Genomic DNA, 14364 nt, shown 5'->3' with positions numbered 1-14364 from the left:
GCTATTTTTGTCTCGTTTCCTGTCTCCAGCAGGGGGCGCTGGCGATCCGTTTGGCCACACCCACTCACAAAACACATCAGATGTATCGTCTCACCACGCAAAATGTATGTGACACGTTTTGTGAGGTTTCAAGCATCCTTTGACCTTAAACATCAACTTCCTGTGTCACGGCGAGACATCCAACTTTGCCGCATCGTCACGGCGACGCCCATTGACAAAGTCGAGCGAACGTCTCAATATATCATCAACTACATGTTTAGGTTATTGTGACCCGACTTTACGCTCATGGGATCAACCAGCTCGACGTAGAATGTGAAAGTATGAAAAGTGTCATTTCCAGTGGCCAACAGGGGGCGCTATGACTATGAGCGAATATTACCCCACAGGGGTCTTCAGGGCGGGGCTGTTATCATACCTGTGATGTTTGGAGAAGGTCGGTCCATGTACATAAGATTTAAAGCAACTCGTAGTTCCATGGCGAGACACTCAAAATGGCCGCCTCTTTACGGGCACACGTATCGACGAAAACAAATTATTTTGATAACTTTAAATCCCAAACATATTTTCTATCCATAGAACCTAAATTCAAGTCGGTCCGACAAAATCCCTCGGAGGAGTTCGACAAAGTACAACGTGTCAGAATCGCCCAAAATGGTGACTAAATTCAAAATGGTGGACTTCCTGTTGAGTTGACGTAAAGGTGCAGTGTAACTTTTTTGTGCGTCTTGGTGTGATACACGTGTCCACCGGATTTCATGAATTTAGGTAAATGTGGCCGCAGGGGCATCTCTGTAGGGGGCGCTCTCGAGCCGTTTGGCCACGCCCACTCGCGACTCCACTAGAATTAGAAATTTTTCGCAGGCAGACATACGTGTATCCACTTTCATGAATTTTTGAAAATAATAAAGCCTTCAAAAAGGAAAACCACTTTACGTAATAATAATAATAATAATAATAATAATAATAACATCTCGCGCACTAATAAATGAATAATACAATAAGCAGCAAGTGTGGCTGCAGCTTCAAGAGTCGTTGTTGTTGTTGTTTTTTACCACAGTAACTTGTCGTCATATTTCCTCAACGTGAAGAAGGAGAAGAAGGAGAAGAAGGAGGCGACACCCACCTGCTGCACGTACTGAGGGACGTCTTCCACCTGCTCGAAAGAGGACTCGTTCGGCGTGAGCATGAAGAAAATGGACCTGAACCCACTGGACACGGAACCGAGCTCCACCGCCGCAGACATGGTCGTCAGCTCCCCTCTTTCCGTTACCTGAGTCAGGTGTGTGTTAAAAATAAAATAAAACAAAAAATAAAAAAAAATAGCAGAAGTCCTCTTTTTCTTCTTCTTCTTAAATGTCCAGCTCCGTTTTTTGTTTTGTTTTTTTTTGTCAGTTAGAAGTTGAAGTAGGTCAGTTACGAAATGAAGAGCGCGAGGTGATCTGCAAACTGTTCACGTGCTGCAAAAAATAACAACCTAAAAAAAGACCGACATGTCCGTGACGGTTTAAAAGTGTCCCGAGTTACTGAGACTCGACTTATTAACGCAGCCGCTTGTTTACCTTTGGTCGGGGTGAGACGCCCCTGTCACGTAATCTCGCGAGAGTTGATGTGGTTCACGCCGTCTGCTGTTTACAAGTACTAAGAGTGTGCAAAGTTGAGCAGGTTCATGGTCACTCAATGTCATGTTAGGTAATTGTTATACAAGTATGACTTATGCACGGCCCATATATACTGAAGGACATAACCAGGGCCGTAAACCAGGATTTTAAGGGGCTGGGGGATCCTTTACACTAAACTTTTTTTTTTTTTTTTTCTCTCTCAAGTTTTGACATTTTCATGTTTATTTTGACTAAGCATATTTTCCAACACATTTTCATTCAGCTTTTTTTTTTTTTTTTTTTTTTCAGAATGCAGTTTTTTGTTTGTTAGTGGTCAAATTTTTAAAGGAACAGGTCAACATTTTACAGAAGAAGATTGTAGGGACTGGACAGGACATGAAAAAAGTCATTAAAATATTGAAAAATGGAATCGTGTACATACACGCGACTAACTGTCCTTCCTTTATAATCGGCGGCGGGTTGTAATGCGTTACTCCTGCCAGAAGGTGGCGGCCATGCAACCTAAAAGCTCTTTTTTTTTTTCCATTGAAAAACAAATAAAATAAAAGGAGCAGAAGAACAAACATTGATGCCGCGGTGCGAACAGGATGTCTTTGTGCTCATATCATAGTCTCTTTAGTAGCTTTTTTTTTTTTTTTTTTTTTGGTGTCTTTATGTTATTTTTCACGACTCGGTGGAAAGTTTTTCGTTTTCTATTATTCCGCGGCCATTTTGCACCCGTTTCTATTCGTTTCTTTACTGTCGCTCGGCATGTCTCTCCGTCGTGTGGTGGCCGAACCTGCCTCCACCTGTTTTCAGTCTTTATGCTTTAAGTTTTTTTTTTTTTCATTCAACTCTCCACCAGACGAGCTAATGAGCTTCAGCCTCGAGTCGAAACATTAACATGAAGAAACACTTCGGGCGATTTGGTCGCTGCGGGGAGGCGAGCGTGCGCTGAATATTTAAAGCTCAGTGGAAGAAGTGAGTTTGTGAAAACTCTGCACTGAATTACAGCTGCAAAGTAAAAAAGAAAAAGAAAATGGATCATCCTCTGGGATACTTTTTTTTTTTTGGGGAGGGGAGGGGGGGTTAAATCCCTCCAACGCCGTTGCGAGGTTTCCTCTTGGACACATTAGAATGCACGATCACAAAAAGCGCTGAAAGACGAGATCGAGGTCGTGAAATTATTCTGAACCGGGTCGGTTCTGGAACAGAATCTGATCCCCCGTGCGGGTTTTTTCTCTGGCAGCGGTCCCGACTCTCCCCCCCCCCCTCCTCCAGGCAAAAAAAAACTTTCAGCAATGCAGCCACATAACCAGCTTCTCTACAACTCACTGCTTCATAACCCCCCCCCCCCCCCCCGCCCCTCCGGATTCACACGGCTGCACAGAAGGAAGAAAAAAACAAACAAAAAAAAAAAACAAATTATACATAAGAAATATTTTCACCACTGGTTAAATTTTTTTTTATTCAATTTGTCCCTGAAAAAGATTTAATAAAACACTTATTTCAGGTTTCAGATTTTGTCTTCTGAGTGTCGGCTGACGTATAGAACAACCTGTTAAGGTTTAAGACGATAGTGAGGGATTATTTACACATCATTTTTTTTTTTTTTTATATTAGCGGGGGCAAAAAAAAAAAAAAAATTTGATTTACCCCCCCGGGCACTTCGATTGGATCAATAATTTACATTTTTATACAGTAGAAACCTCCGGAGGTGCGAGACTTGTACGTTGAAACAGTGCAAATCGGAGCCTCGGCCTGCTTCCCCCCCACTTCGGGGCGCGAACGTGGAATGTTAGCAAACAGTTTTTAACTGAACGTGACCGAATCTCCGACCACGACATCACGTTAAATATTTATAATGTTCCTTTTTTTTTTTTTTTCTGCCATTTTGTCGAGGTCATTTTTAAAAAAAATTTTTTTTTTAAACCAATGGTACTTTGAAAGACTTTTTTTTGTGCTTGAAATTTACATTTGCGTGACGACTCCGTTTTTTTGTGTGTTTTTTTTCTAACATACAATCACTCCTCTGTACATCTGTACACTTATTTAGCGTCGTTAGCGTGACGATCGGGCAAATCAGCGGTCCGTCTGGGGACGGTCCTGAGGTGGGGGGCGGTGCCTGAACTCTGTAGGGGCTGTGTGGAGGAGGGAGGAGGGGGGGGGGGAGGTCACTGATGCGTCTCCATCATAAGTGAGCGTGCTCGGAGCTCTGGTCGCTGTCGTGACTGTCCTCGTTGGCTAAGGAGTCCGTGGAGTGGTGCAGCGCCGCGATGCCGGAGAACTCCGACGGCAGCAGCGTCCCCTTTTTCACATTCACCAGTTCTTTCTCCCGCGCCGCCGCCCCCTGCTGGCCACCTTTCACCCGTTTCCACTTCATCCTCCGGTTCTGGAACCACACCTTCACCTAGCGGGACGTGGAAAGGAAAATAAATAAATAATGTCACATTCAGCACTTCTCCCCCCCCCCCCCCCCCCCCTCCTCCCCTTTAAAGGTCAGGGAAAAAAAAGGACAGCAACTTTCTCTCAGCTATTTTCTACGGCGGCAATTATGCAGTGGATCTGCTGTTCCATCTGCTGCTCGGCGTCTCGCCGCTTTTCCCTGACTCAGCGGCCTCCCCCGTATTTACGTCTCTCAGATTGATGATTAAGCTGTTGCTTAAAACGGTTTACACGTCAAGAAGCAGCAGCAGCAGCAGAGGCTCCCCGAAGGGAGGGAGGTGGGGAGGGTGGAGGAGGTGGAGGGGTCGGGTGGGTTTATTTTTGGGGAGTGTCATTCCGAGGGGACCCGAGCGGCGGTCACATGTTCAGGAAGTCAGTTCGACAGCACAGACGTTTGTCTTGAGCCCGAGTATCGGCTCCTTTACAAGCCTCGAGGCCCTTTTTCTGAAAGCAGCAAAAAAAAAAAAAAAATGGTAATGGTTTATTTATGGCTCTAATATCAACACAGACGTGTTATTCTCACGGGAGGGAGGGGGGGGGGCAGCATTCACACTCACTGGTGACACTCAAGAGACTCCTGAGCTCAGCGCCCGGGCAGGAGAAGTGCTGACGCGGAGGTTCGCGATGGCTCATTTAAAACCTCAGCGCAGCACCAACGGGGGCCGCTCGAGAAACGTACCGACAAAACACTCTACCGATGCAAGAAATCAACGCACGTAAAGGACACGACCACAACTCAATCAGTTTGATTTGGTTTTCAAGCCCAAAAAAAATGTAGACTTTTAGGCTCAAAGTTTAAAAAAAAAAAAAAAAAGACGTCAAATTGTTTGGTGGTTTTACAGCTTTTTATCGCCAATTTGCTCCTCGTATCTACTTCACCATGAAATAACCTCTTTTAAATGCTGTTAAAAACATTTGTATTTAAGGTCTCTGGAAAAACATCTATTTTCAACCTAATTCAGCCTGGTTTTAAACTCTGGTTTTAAAGTCTGGTTTTAAACTCTGGTTTTAAACTCTGGTTTTAAACTCTGGTTTTAAAGTCTGGTTTTAAACTCTGGTTTAACCTCCCTGAGCGTGCATGAGGTGAGAAATATTCCAGCTTCCAACAAAGACCTAAAAACATCCATCAGGTTTCTCCAAACAGCTCACGCAACAATAAATCAAGGTCCGCGAGGAGTAAAAAATAAAAGAAGCTCAATGTGACAGCGCAGGTTTACAACTCGCTTTACTTTGAAAAATCCCTAAAAAAAAAACACACACACCTGAAGAAAATAAAAAATCATCCGCCGTAAAAGTCAAATTTCTCTTTTAAGACACTTTTTATCTGAAGATCCTTAAACAGCATCAACGAGTGTTGGACGTTAGAATCGAGCCTCTCTGATTGTTTTCAGCTGAATTATCAATGACGTTTAGATATGAAATGTTTACTTACTGAAGTAAAGCAGTTGTAGGACGACAGATTTAAGTCACTTTTGATGTTTTTTGAGACATTTCACGACCCAGAAACTCAAACATGTTCCTCCAACTCTCAGACTTCTGTTGCTTTATAACTTCCTTTTTGAATAAATTGAAAAATTGGGATTGTTGATCCGTATTTTGCACCAAATTGACTCAAAATCACCTGTTTTATCTCTTCGGGGGACCCACGTCATGTTCCTGAATTGTTGTGCGATCACCGAGGTCGACTGACCTTTCCGGTTGTCCCCAGATCGAGGTTAAAAACTGAAAGGGGACAGTTGCATCTTGTAACTGCTTTCGAAAAGGCGCTTTATAAATAAACTTGACTTCCTTCCTTTTTTTTCTTTTGTTCATCTGTCTTTTATAAAACACTTTCTCACGTCAAAACATTTGTATATGTGACAGGTGTAACTAAAAGCAGAAGTGATGACTCATGTAGCGCCTTTAAACCAGTATGCATGATAAAAAGCAGGAGCCCGGTAGATGGTATCTGTTTACACCTGCTTTTACGAAGGTCTATTAAACCTTATTATTCACCTTAAGTGGAGTAACGTTGACTTAAAAAAATAAAATAAAAGCTTGTTTCTGTAGTTTTGGATGACGCAGTCGTTCAACTTCTTAATTTAACAGAGACGTCTCGTTTTTTTTTTTTACAATGACTCGCTTAGACAGCACACTTCCTCCCCCCCCAAAAAATAAAAAAAATAAAAACCCGTCTCCCTGCCTCCGCCCTGGAAGAAACAGACAGGAACATCTGGAATATGATAGTCCCCGTCACACACAAGGCCACATCTGGAGCACCACGTTACAAAAACACAGTAGCGAGCCGAAAAGCCTCCTCGTCGTCTCGGGGGCCGCCTCTGTTTTCACAACATGGCATTAACGTGCTAATGTGAGGGCGGGGGGTGGAGAGGGTGGAGGGGGCGGGGGCGGGGGGGTCGGTTGGATGAACCTACCTGTCTTTCGGTGAGGTCGAGGTTGACGGCGATCTCGTAGCGCCTTAGCCGGGTCAGGTAGTTGTGGTGGGCGAACTCGGCCTCCAGCTCTCGGATCTGCTCCTTGGTGAACGCCGTCCTCTCCTTCCTGGGTTTGCTGCTCACGTCCGACTTGTAATTCCCGTCCTGGGACTCTGAAACCGAACACCAACACAGGGTTTTTTTTTGTTTTTTTTTGTGGTGCAGATTTATATGCAGCAAAAAAAATTAAAATAAAAGGCAAATGTTATGTGGCAGGTGCAAGTCAGCAGGAGGGGAAAAAGGAAAAGGAGGCAAAGGTAAAAGAAAAAAAGGGGAGAAACAATGGGAGCTGTCAGTCACACTTTATTGTTCAGTCATTGTTTATGAATACTTTAAGTGGCTGGAAGGACTCGTGGGCGGCAACACATGTGTCTGACTGCGGCAGCTGGGCTCATATACCGCTAGCATGGCTTTAATTTGTCTTGAAGAAAGTCTGCTTTCCTCGGCTTCATTTCTTTTAATATGGAACCAAACAACGAGCGAAGCGAAATCGGACAAAGTACGATAACTTTGCAAGAGGTTTGTTGTTGTTGTTGTTTTTTTCCTTCCTCTGTGTATTTTAAGTCCAGAAAGTCAGTCAAACAATAAAACTGCCGTAAACGGACGAGCTCATCACCCCGAACCGAAGAAAGTACTTTTTTTTGTTGTTTTTTTTGTAGTTCCACAAACTTTCCGTAGAAAAAAAAAAGGAAAAAAAAAAAAAAAAGACACACATCTGGTTGAAAACTTTCCTATTGTGAGCAGCCCTTTGTGGTTTTTCCCTGTTGGACGCGCTTCAGCTGCACGTCGCACTCGGCAGCGATCGCGTGCTAATTCATCTGCGGTCCTGTTCTTGTAGTTGTGTGTTAATCCAACAGGCCTGCGTCAAGCCAAACTGTAAATAGTCCTGCAGCTCCGGGAGCCAGATTTCCATGTCGTAGGAGGAGGAACTATCTCTGCACCTAAGAACCCCCCCCGCCCCCCCTCCCCAACACACACAGCTGGAACCCCTGCTGCTTCTGTTTTCTATCACCAGGAAAAAAAAATCCTCCTTTTAATTAAGTGGATGTTTTTTTTTTTTTTTTTTTTTCCAGAGCGAAGCCTGAAGAGAAGATGAGGGGTAAAAAAAAAAAAAAAAAGAAAAGGGGAAGTTATATTTGTCACGGACGAAACAAAACAGATATATATAAAAAAAAAAAAAAAAAAAACAGAAAGAATTTCCACTCAGATTTTATGAAATGAAACGAGATCGTCGCTCGAGTCCGGCTCGCGCCCTTTGACCTCTCCAGTCCACCTCCCTGTAATTTCCAAACCGAAGCGGAGGTGCCCTTCAGACGCGTCCGCCTCGGCTCTCGGGTAAACACAGACGCCGTGTGAAGAGGAACAACAACAACAAAAATAAAAAGCACGACTGGAGTTAAAAAAACGAGCGTCGGGCTTTTATGACGCGGCCGCTAACACCGCAGCAATTAGGTCGCTCCGCTGTAACTTTCATCTGTCCACAAAAAAAAAAAACACACAAAAAAATAAAAAGGAGCAATAATATGAGAAAAGTCCAGGCAGCCAGACGGGGGCGGGTCGTTACGGGCGCCGCCATCAACCCGACGCGGAGCGGGACGGACGGATGCCGTCCGGGAAAATAGCACGAGAACCCGCGATGAAGGGAGTGAAAAGCTGTGATTTATTTTTCTTTTGCGTATACAAGAAAAACGCACCGATACGTCCACGTTGTCGTCGTCGTTGTCGTTGTTGTTGTTGTTGTTGTTGTTGTTTTTAAAACGAGAGGCTTTCGTTTGCTCCTTTTTACAACAAAATAAGACTTCGGGCACTTTTTATTGTTCCAGACAGAAACCACTCCCACGACACCTCGCTACAAAACCGAGCAGGTAACACCCCCCCCCCCCCCGCCCCCTTTGAAACCAGACACCCTGACTCACCCCCCCCCCCCCCCAACCCACCCCCCCTCCCACCACCACCACTGGAGGAAACAATCACAAGCAGGTTATTACACGGTAGAAAGTCAAGATGCTTCATATTAGTTTTTCTCTTTTTTGTTGTTGTTGTTGTTATTATTTCTGTATCTAAATTCAGGTTTCGGGTCCAGATGGTTGAAATCTAATCAGAAGCTCTGTATCTCGTGCGACGGGGGCCGATATTTAGACAGCTGATTGAGTCGGCGGCCTCGTTAGACGATAATCAGTGTGTGATTGGCGTTAAGGCACGGCACATGTAACGAGCGTGCGGGTGAAGCATCGTCGGAGGGGGACGTGGGATTTGGAGGCAGAGGCTCGGTTTCCCAACGATTTGACAAACGAGGAGAGGAAATAGGAGGTCGAGCGTTCAATTAATGGATTAAATATACTCGTGCGGCGGTTTACGTGCGGATAACTGGAGATTTAACACAAACTTAAACCATCAAAATTCATGTTAAGCTTTGGGGGAAAGAAAAAAAAAAAAAAAAAAAGGTCATTATTTGTGGGTTATTTTATCGTGCAGGGATCAGGGGATGTGGGTTTTAAACGGCATCATCTCCTGTGGCCGTTTGATTGCGTGTTAATTAACAGCCGGTTTAGAGTTCATCCCATTATATTGTGCAAACTTCATCAGGATCAGTTGTCAGGAGGGGAACGGTCGGCCTCGCAGCCGGCATCCTGCACGACGACTAATCAATGTGAATATCAACGGTCAAGTGCGTGCGATGCCAAGTCTTAATACAAAGAGGCCTCAAAAAAAAGAAAGAAAGAAAAAAAAAAGGGGCGGGGGGGGGGGGGGGGGGAAATCAGTGCCGAAGGGCCCTCGTGATCCTCAAATGGACAGAGGAGGACGGTCGAACACGGTTTCGCCTGGAAACTAAGATCACGTTCCCGGCGAGAACTCCAACGACCCGAGCTCGGCAAGTTTGTCACCGCTGTGATTGATTGTTGTGACCGCAGGCTGGAGACGTCGGGGAGGGCGAGTTATCTATCGGGAGGGGGGGGGGGGGTGTCCGGGAGGAGGCATTTGGGTTTTATAAATGTGTGGAGAGAATACGGGTTCATGAACACTGCGGTTTCTAGTTTTTCTACATGATCAGTTCTTGCGACTCTACGTCATTTAAAACATTTACATGCACAATTTAGGGATGTTTTTGTTGTTGTGGTTGTTGTTGTGGTTTTTAAGGGAGCCTGAAGCTGCAGAAACACAAATTTTACAAAGTTACAAATTCAATAACAACTACAGAAAAAGTGTCCTTAAAGCTCAAAGCCTTTGAACACAGTTCGCTACATATATATAACATATATATATAAATATATACATTTGTAAGTATATATATATATATATACTGGTCATCTCCAGACTGGTCCTTTAAGTATTTTTCAAAGCACAAGTTGGGATGTTTTCTTTAGATATTAAAATAATAATTTCTTTCATGATTAATAACAACAGATAAAGGCATTTTTGCAAACTACGAGCAAGAGTCCTATTAAACTTTGACACTGAATAATTCTCGTTCATTTCAGTTCAGTAAACCTGACTGTGATTTATTTCAACCTGACAGATTTAGAGGAGAAAAAAAAAAAAAACAACAAAAAAAAAAAGGGCTGAAAAGTCGTCCGGGGGTGTTTAGTGTGGCGCGAGGCGCTGGTGTAGTCTTTTTACAATCCGTGACATTAATTCTTTACCGTGTGCCTCGTTCTCTTTCCCTCTGAGGAGCGTCGCAACCAACCAGATGTGATTTTTTTTTTTTTTTTTTTTAAACTAAACATGCCAGTAAGTCAGATGTGCCTCGCGCCGGTTCTGATGTGCCCATTTTTAAAAAAAAAAAAAAATTGTGTGTGTTTTTTCGCTCCACGCTGCAGGCGGCAGGCGGACCGTCAGCCGACACCTACGAACTGCTTCTCACACAGTTTTCTTGTTTTTCTATCGGAGCTGCAGAATTCTCGGCGGCCGAGGCGTCGAGTGATTTAGAGTGACGCGAACAGATGTTTGTGTTATTCTTCAGCTCGGCGTGGAATTTCGTAAAATGCTGATATTTATGTTAAAAGTGTTTATCTAACAAAAAAAAACAAGAAAAGACGCGCTGGAAATGCCTGCGGAGAGCTCAGCAATGTTGCGATAAATGTCCAAAAACTTTCTTTTTTTTTTAATATTTGGAGAAAAACTATGAGAACAATAATTAAAAAAAAAAACAACTACTCTAAAAGTGTTTCGCCTTCGTTAAAAATTGAAACTTCTGTCCCGACTCTTCTTACCTGAACTGTCACTTTTCCTCTTGCCGTTCCTCTTCTCGGCCTCAGCAGGTGACAGAGTCTGTCTGCCAAAGTCGGCAGGCACGCAGGAGGCCCCCGTGGGGGTGCTGCCGCTGCCCAGACTCGGGGTGCTGGCGCACATACTGGGCCCGCCGGGGTGCCCCAGGTCCGGAGGCGTGGGCCCGTTGTCGTGGGACGAGTGGGAGTGCGGGTGGCAGAGGCTGTGGCGCGAGCCGCCGCCGCCGCCGCCGGGCGACGGCATCTGTGGGATGTGCCAGGACGCGTGGTGCTGAGGCGGGTGGTGATGCTGCTGCGAGGGCAGGTGGCCGCGGTGGGGGTGGGGGGGGTGGTGGTGGTGGTGGTGGTGGTGCTGTCCGGGGAACAGGCCGCCGCCGCCGCCGTCGTCGCCCGGGTAGCTGGAGATGATGCAGGGCGACGGCGAGGAGGTGGAGGACGAGGACGAGGAGGAGGCCAGGTCCGGGTAGGAGACGTGGTCCGAGCGTCCGTGGAGAGTCAGGGGCGACTGGGTGAAGGCGGGATGAAGGGCCTGCGCCGGGGCGTGGGGGCTCCGCAGGCAGCCGAACAGCGTGTGATCCATCGTGTGCAAAAACACACACACACACACACACACACACACACACACTCACACACACTCACACACTCACACACACACGGGCCCTTCCAGGAAAGGTGAGAAGGGCAAGTGAAAGCAGGTAAAGTTACTAAATCAACCAGAAACAGAAAAAGATCACAAGCACATATCCGAGATGCTTCTCTCTCTCTTTTTTTTTTGTTTGTTTTGTTTTTCTTCTCCTTCCTCCTTCGACTATCCACAAAACTTCTCCTCTCAGTCAGAAAAGTGGAACAGTCAAGAGAGCAGAAAAGCAAAATGTGTTTTGAAACCGGGGGCGTCCTGCGATAATCCGGAGCGTGCGGCCGGTTGCCAGGCTGGTCGCAGGATAAACAGTCAGCCCGGGGGTGAGCTGCAGCGAGAGCCTCTCGGATGTCGGGAGGAGTGGGAGACTGGAGCTCGAGGCAGGAAGGAGGTTCCTAGGAACTGCAGAACGAAGGGGAGCCGGCGGAGGGGATGTTATAAATAGGGTGTAACGTGAGAGGGAGGCTGGGTCACAGACTCGCATACGCGCTACTGACCACATACATATGATCGCCCCTCCAAAAAGCACAGCACAATAAATCTGCACTATTAAAATGGCTGAGCCTCAGGAAAAGAAGGCAATTTATTTTGGACTTGGATCTGACCTCCGGTGGCCATCTTTTTTTTTTTTTTCCTTCAAGAAAAAAGAAAACACAGCTTTAACAGTGGATGGGTGGGGCCAGGGAGGGGGGGGGGAGTGGAAGGTGTGGGGGTGGGGGGGTCGTATGAGGGGAAGTGGAGGGACTCAAGGGTGGAGTGGGGAGGTGTCGGAGGTTAATTAAGCATGTCACCCTGTCTTTGTCAGCGTTGACCCCTTTCAGATACGCTGTGGAAGCAGGCGAGGACGCTTCCACGAACGGTTTCCATCGTTCGGTCCGCTCGTCTGATGTTGAACCGCTCCAGTTCATTCACCGTGTGCCTGACCTTCCCTCCCGCTTAAAGCAAAATATGTTTTATTCTATTATAGCCATTTATAAGTACAATATATATATATATATATATATATATATATATATATATATATATATATATTGACTGAAATGTGAAAACAAACAAACAAAAGTTGACCTGCTACCTCAAAAAAAACAACAACAGAGAACCAAAGTTCATTCTGATGTTGTTTCACCGAACGATTTGAGTGTTGTTGTCTTTTTTTTACAAATGGTGTTTATCTCATTTTGAAATGAAACACATCATCAAACTGACCAACACTTGAATATAGACACCGTTTGGACTTTTTCTACGAGGTCACGAAGGTCAAAGACTGTTTTTTTTTTTTTTTTTTTTTTAATATATTCCAAAAAGCTGCATTTAATAAACACATTCAGTTACTTTTGAGATTATCTGTAATTTAAAAATAACTTTTTAAGATGCCAATACCATGGAATCAGATCGCTCACAATTTTCTATTGTTATTTTAAAATACTGTTTTAAAGCGCTTAAAGTCTGAGAGACCAGAAGAAATGTCCCCCAGAAATCCCCGGAGATTATTTGAGATAAAATATTTCAACCACCTAAAAATACATCAAGCACTCGCGTCACACGTCGTCATCACTCACGTCGGTGTCTCGGTACATAAATTTGACCACTTCAAAGTTACATTTTCAAGGAGTAAAGTAGAAATAAAAAGCCGGTAAACATCTTGAAATGTGTCTCCGATTTATCTTAGTCTCACTAATTATTACTATCTGAAGTTATATGATGGCTCAAGACATTTATTTATTTATACAATCGCTCTCAAACTCAATGACATCATTTCTGATACAAAGACAGACAATATGGAAATGTAAAGATGAGAAATAATCCGGATTTAATCCGGGAAGTGACAAAAATCTGGTTTTATGTAATTGCAGCAGACAATTAAAAATCTTACAAATCAATATTTATTGCACTTTGATTAAAGATAAAGATGAATAACCACTTGACACACATTCCCCCTTCTTTAAAATCTTAAAGCAACGTCGGTCACAGCGTCCACGATATTGTGTATTGATCGGAGTGTAAAATTAAAGGAATATATACTGTATAAATTAAAATCAAATCAAACATAAAGCACACATAAATCTGCGTCAGAGTTTCCGAGGCTCGGTCGGGTTCTTTTTTTTGTTTTTTTTTTTTGTATTTTTTCTAACGGTGGGACGGTCACAATAACTCGCCTCCTCTGGGGGATCCGGTTGGACGAAGGCGGGCTGTGCCACGGGGCTCCGTGGGCCGCCGGAGAAAGGAAATTAATTCCTCTTTGAGAGAAAATGACTTTAACAGATAGCAGGGCTGAGGCAGGCGGTAACTTTGCCCCCCCCCACCACCACCACACACACACACACACACCTCCTCCTCCTCCTCCTCCTCCTCTAGTCCCTCCGAAGCCTCCGAAAGGCAGCAGAGGCAAAGCGCGGCAGAGGAAAGGCACCTTATAGGTGAGTGAGTGTCAAACTCTTCTACTGTTTATCTTACAAATTAAGGCTATTAGCAGGTTAGCCCGGGCGGTACATTCGCTCAGGGCCCTCGAGCAGGTATTAATACACACATGTTTCCAATCCGCTCTCGGGTCTCACGGCGGCGCTGATGGCCCGGGTCTTTTACAGTCAGTTACAGTCTTTGCCCCCCTTGTGAGCTATATGAGGCAAAAATCTCAGTGTGTGGGAAATAGGGACACACACACACACACACACACACACACACACACACACACTGGGCCAATACTGGACTTTTATTGTGAAAATACGAGGTATCACTCATGTCATGTCGACCACTTCCGCATTAATTAAATGCTACTATCTCTACACATTTTACTCTTTTAATTTGTGAGTTATTGTTTTGTTTTTTTCCACTTTGCTGTATCCTTAAATCTCTTCCCTGAATTATCGAGGGGGAATTTAACAAGCTGCCAACCTCAAAATAAAATGTCTTTAGTTCAGATTGCGTGAGTTTTAGTGTCCCATGATGCAATTTCTGTCTAAATTGAGCAAAACTTGAAAAGGAAA

At 44.6% G+C, this 14364-nt stretch overlaps 2 protein-coding genes across 2 annotated transcripts in view; both read right to left on the bottom strand.

Moving 5' to 3' along the window:
• The window catches only part of agmo (alkylglycerol monooxygenase), a 46073-nt gene extending 43204 nt beyond the window's left edge, over positions 1–2869 (bottom strand). The window contains exon 1 of the mRNA XM_069141931.1: positions 1124–2869. Coding sequence (XP_068998032.1) covers positions 1124–1243 — 120 coding nt within the window. The 5' untranslated portion in view covers positions 1244–2869. The remainder of the gene's footprint in view (positions 1–1123) is intronic.
• Positions 2870–3047: 178 nt separating this feature from the next.
• Positions 3048–11777, bottom strand: meox2a (mesenchyme homeobox 2a). Its single transcript, XM_069141932.1, has 3 exons — positions 10729–11777; positions 6458–6630; positions 3048–4008 (listed from the first exon to the last, which is right to left on the bottom strand). Exons 1-3 carry the CDS (start codon positions 11321–11323, stop codon positions 3790–3792), a joined length of 987 nt encoding a protein of 328 aa, XP_068998033.1. The 5' UTR covers positions 11324–11777; the 3' UTR covers positions 3048–3789.
• Positions 11778–14364: the final 2587 nt, after the last annotated feature.

The sequence above is a fragment of the Embiotoca jacksoni genome, unplaced genomic scaffold, assembly GCF_022577435.1.
Source record: "Embiotoca jacksoni isolate LCO1_2020_lvr unplaced genomic scaffold, fEmbJac1.0.p SCAF_93, whole genome shotgun sequence".
Classification (NCBI taxonomy): domain Eukaryota; kingdom Metazoa; phylum Chordata; class Actinopteri; family Embiotocidae; genus Embiotoca; species Embiotoca jacksoni.
The sequence above is the reverse complement of the archived record's forward strand: the minus strand, read 5'-3'. Positions and strand labels throughout refer to the sequence as shown.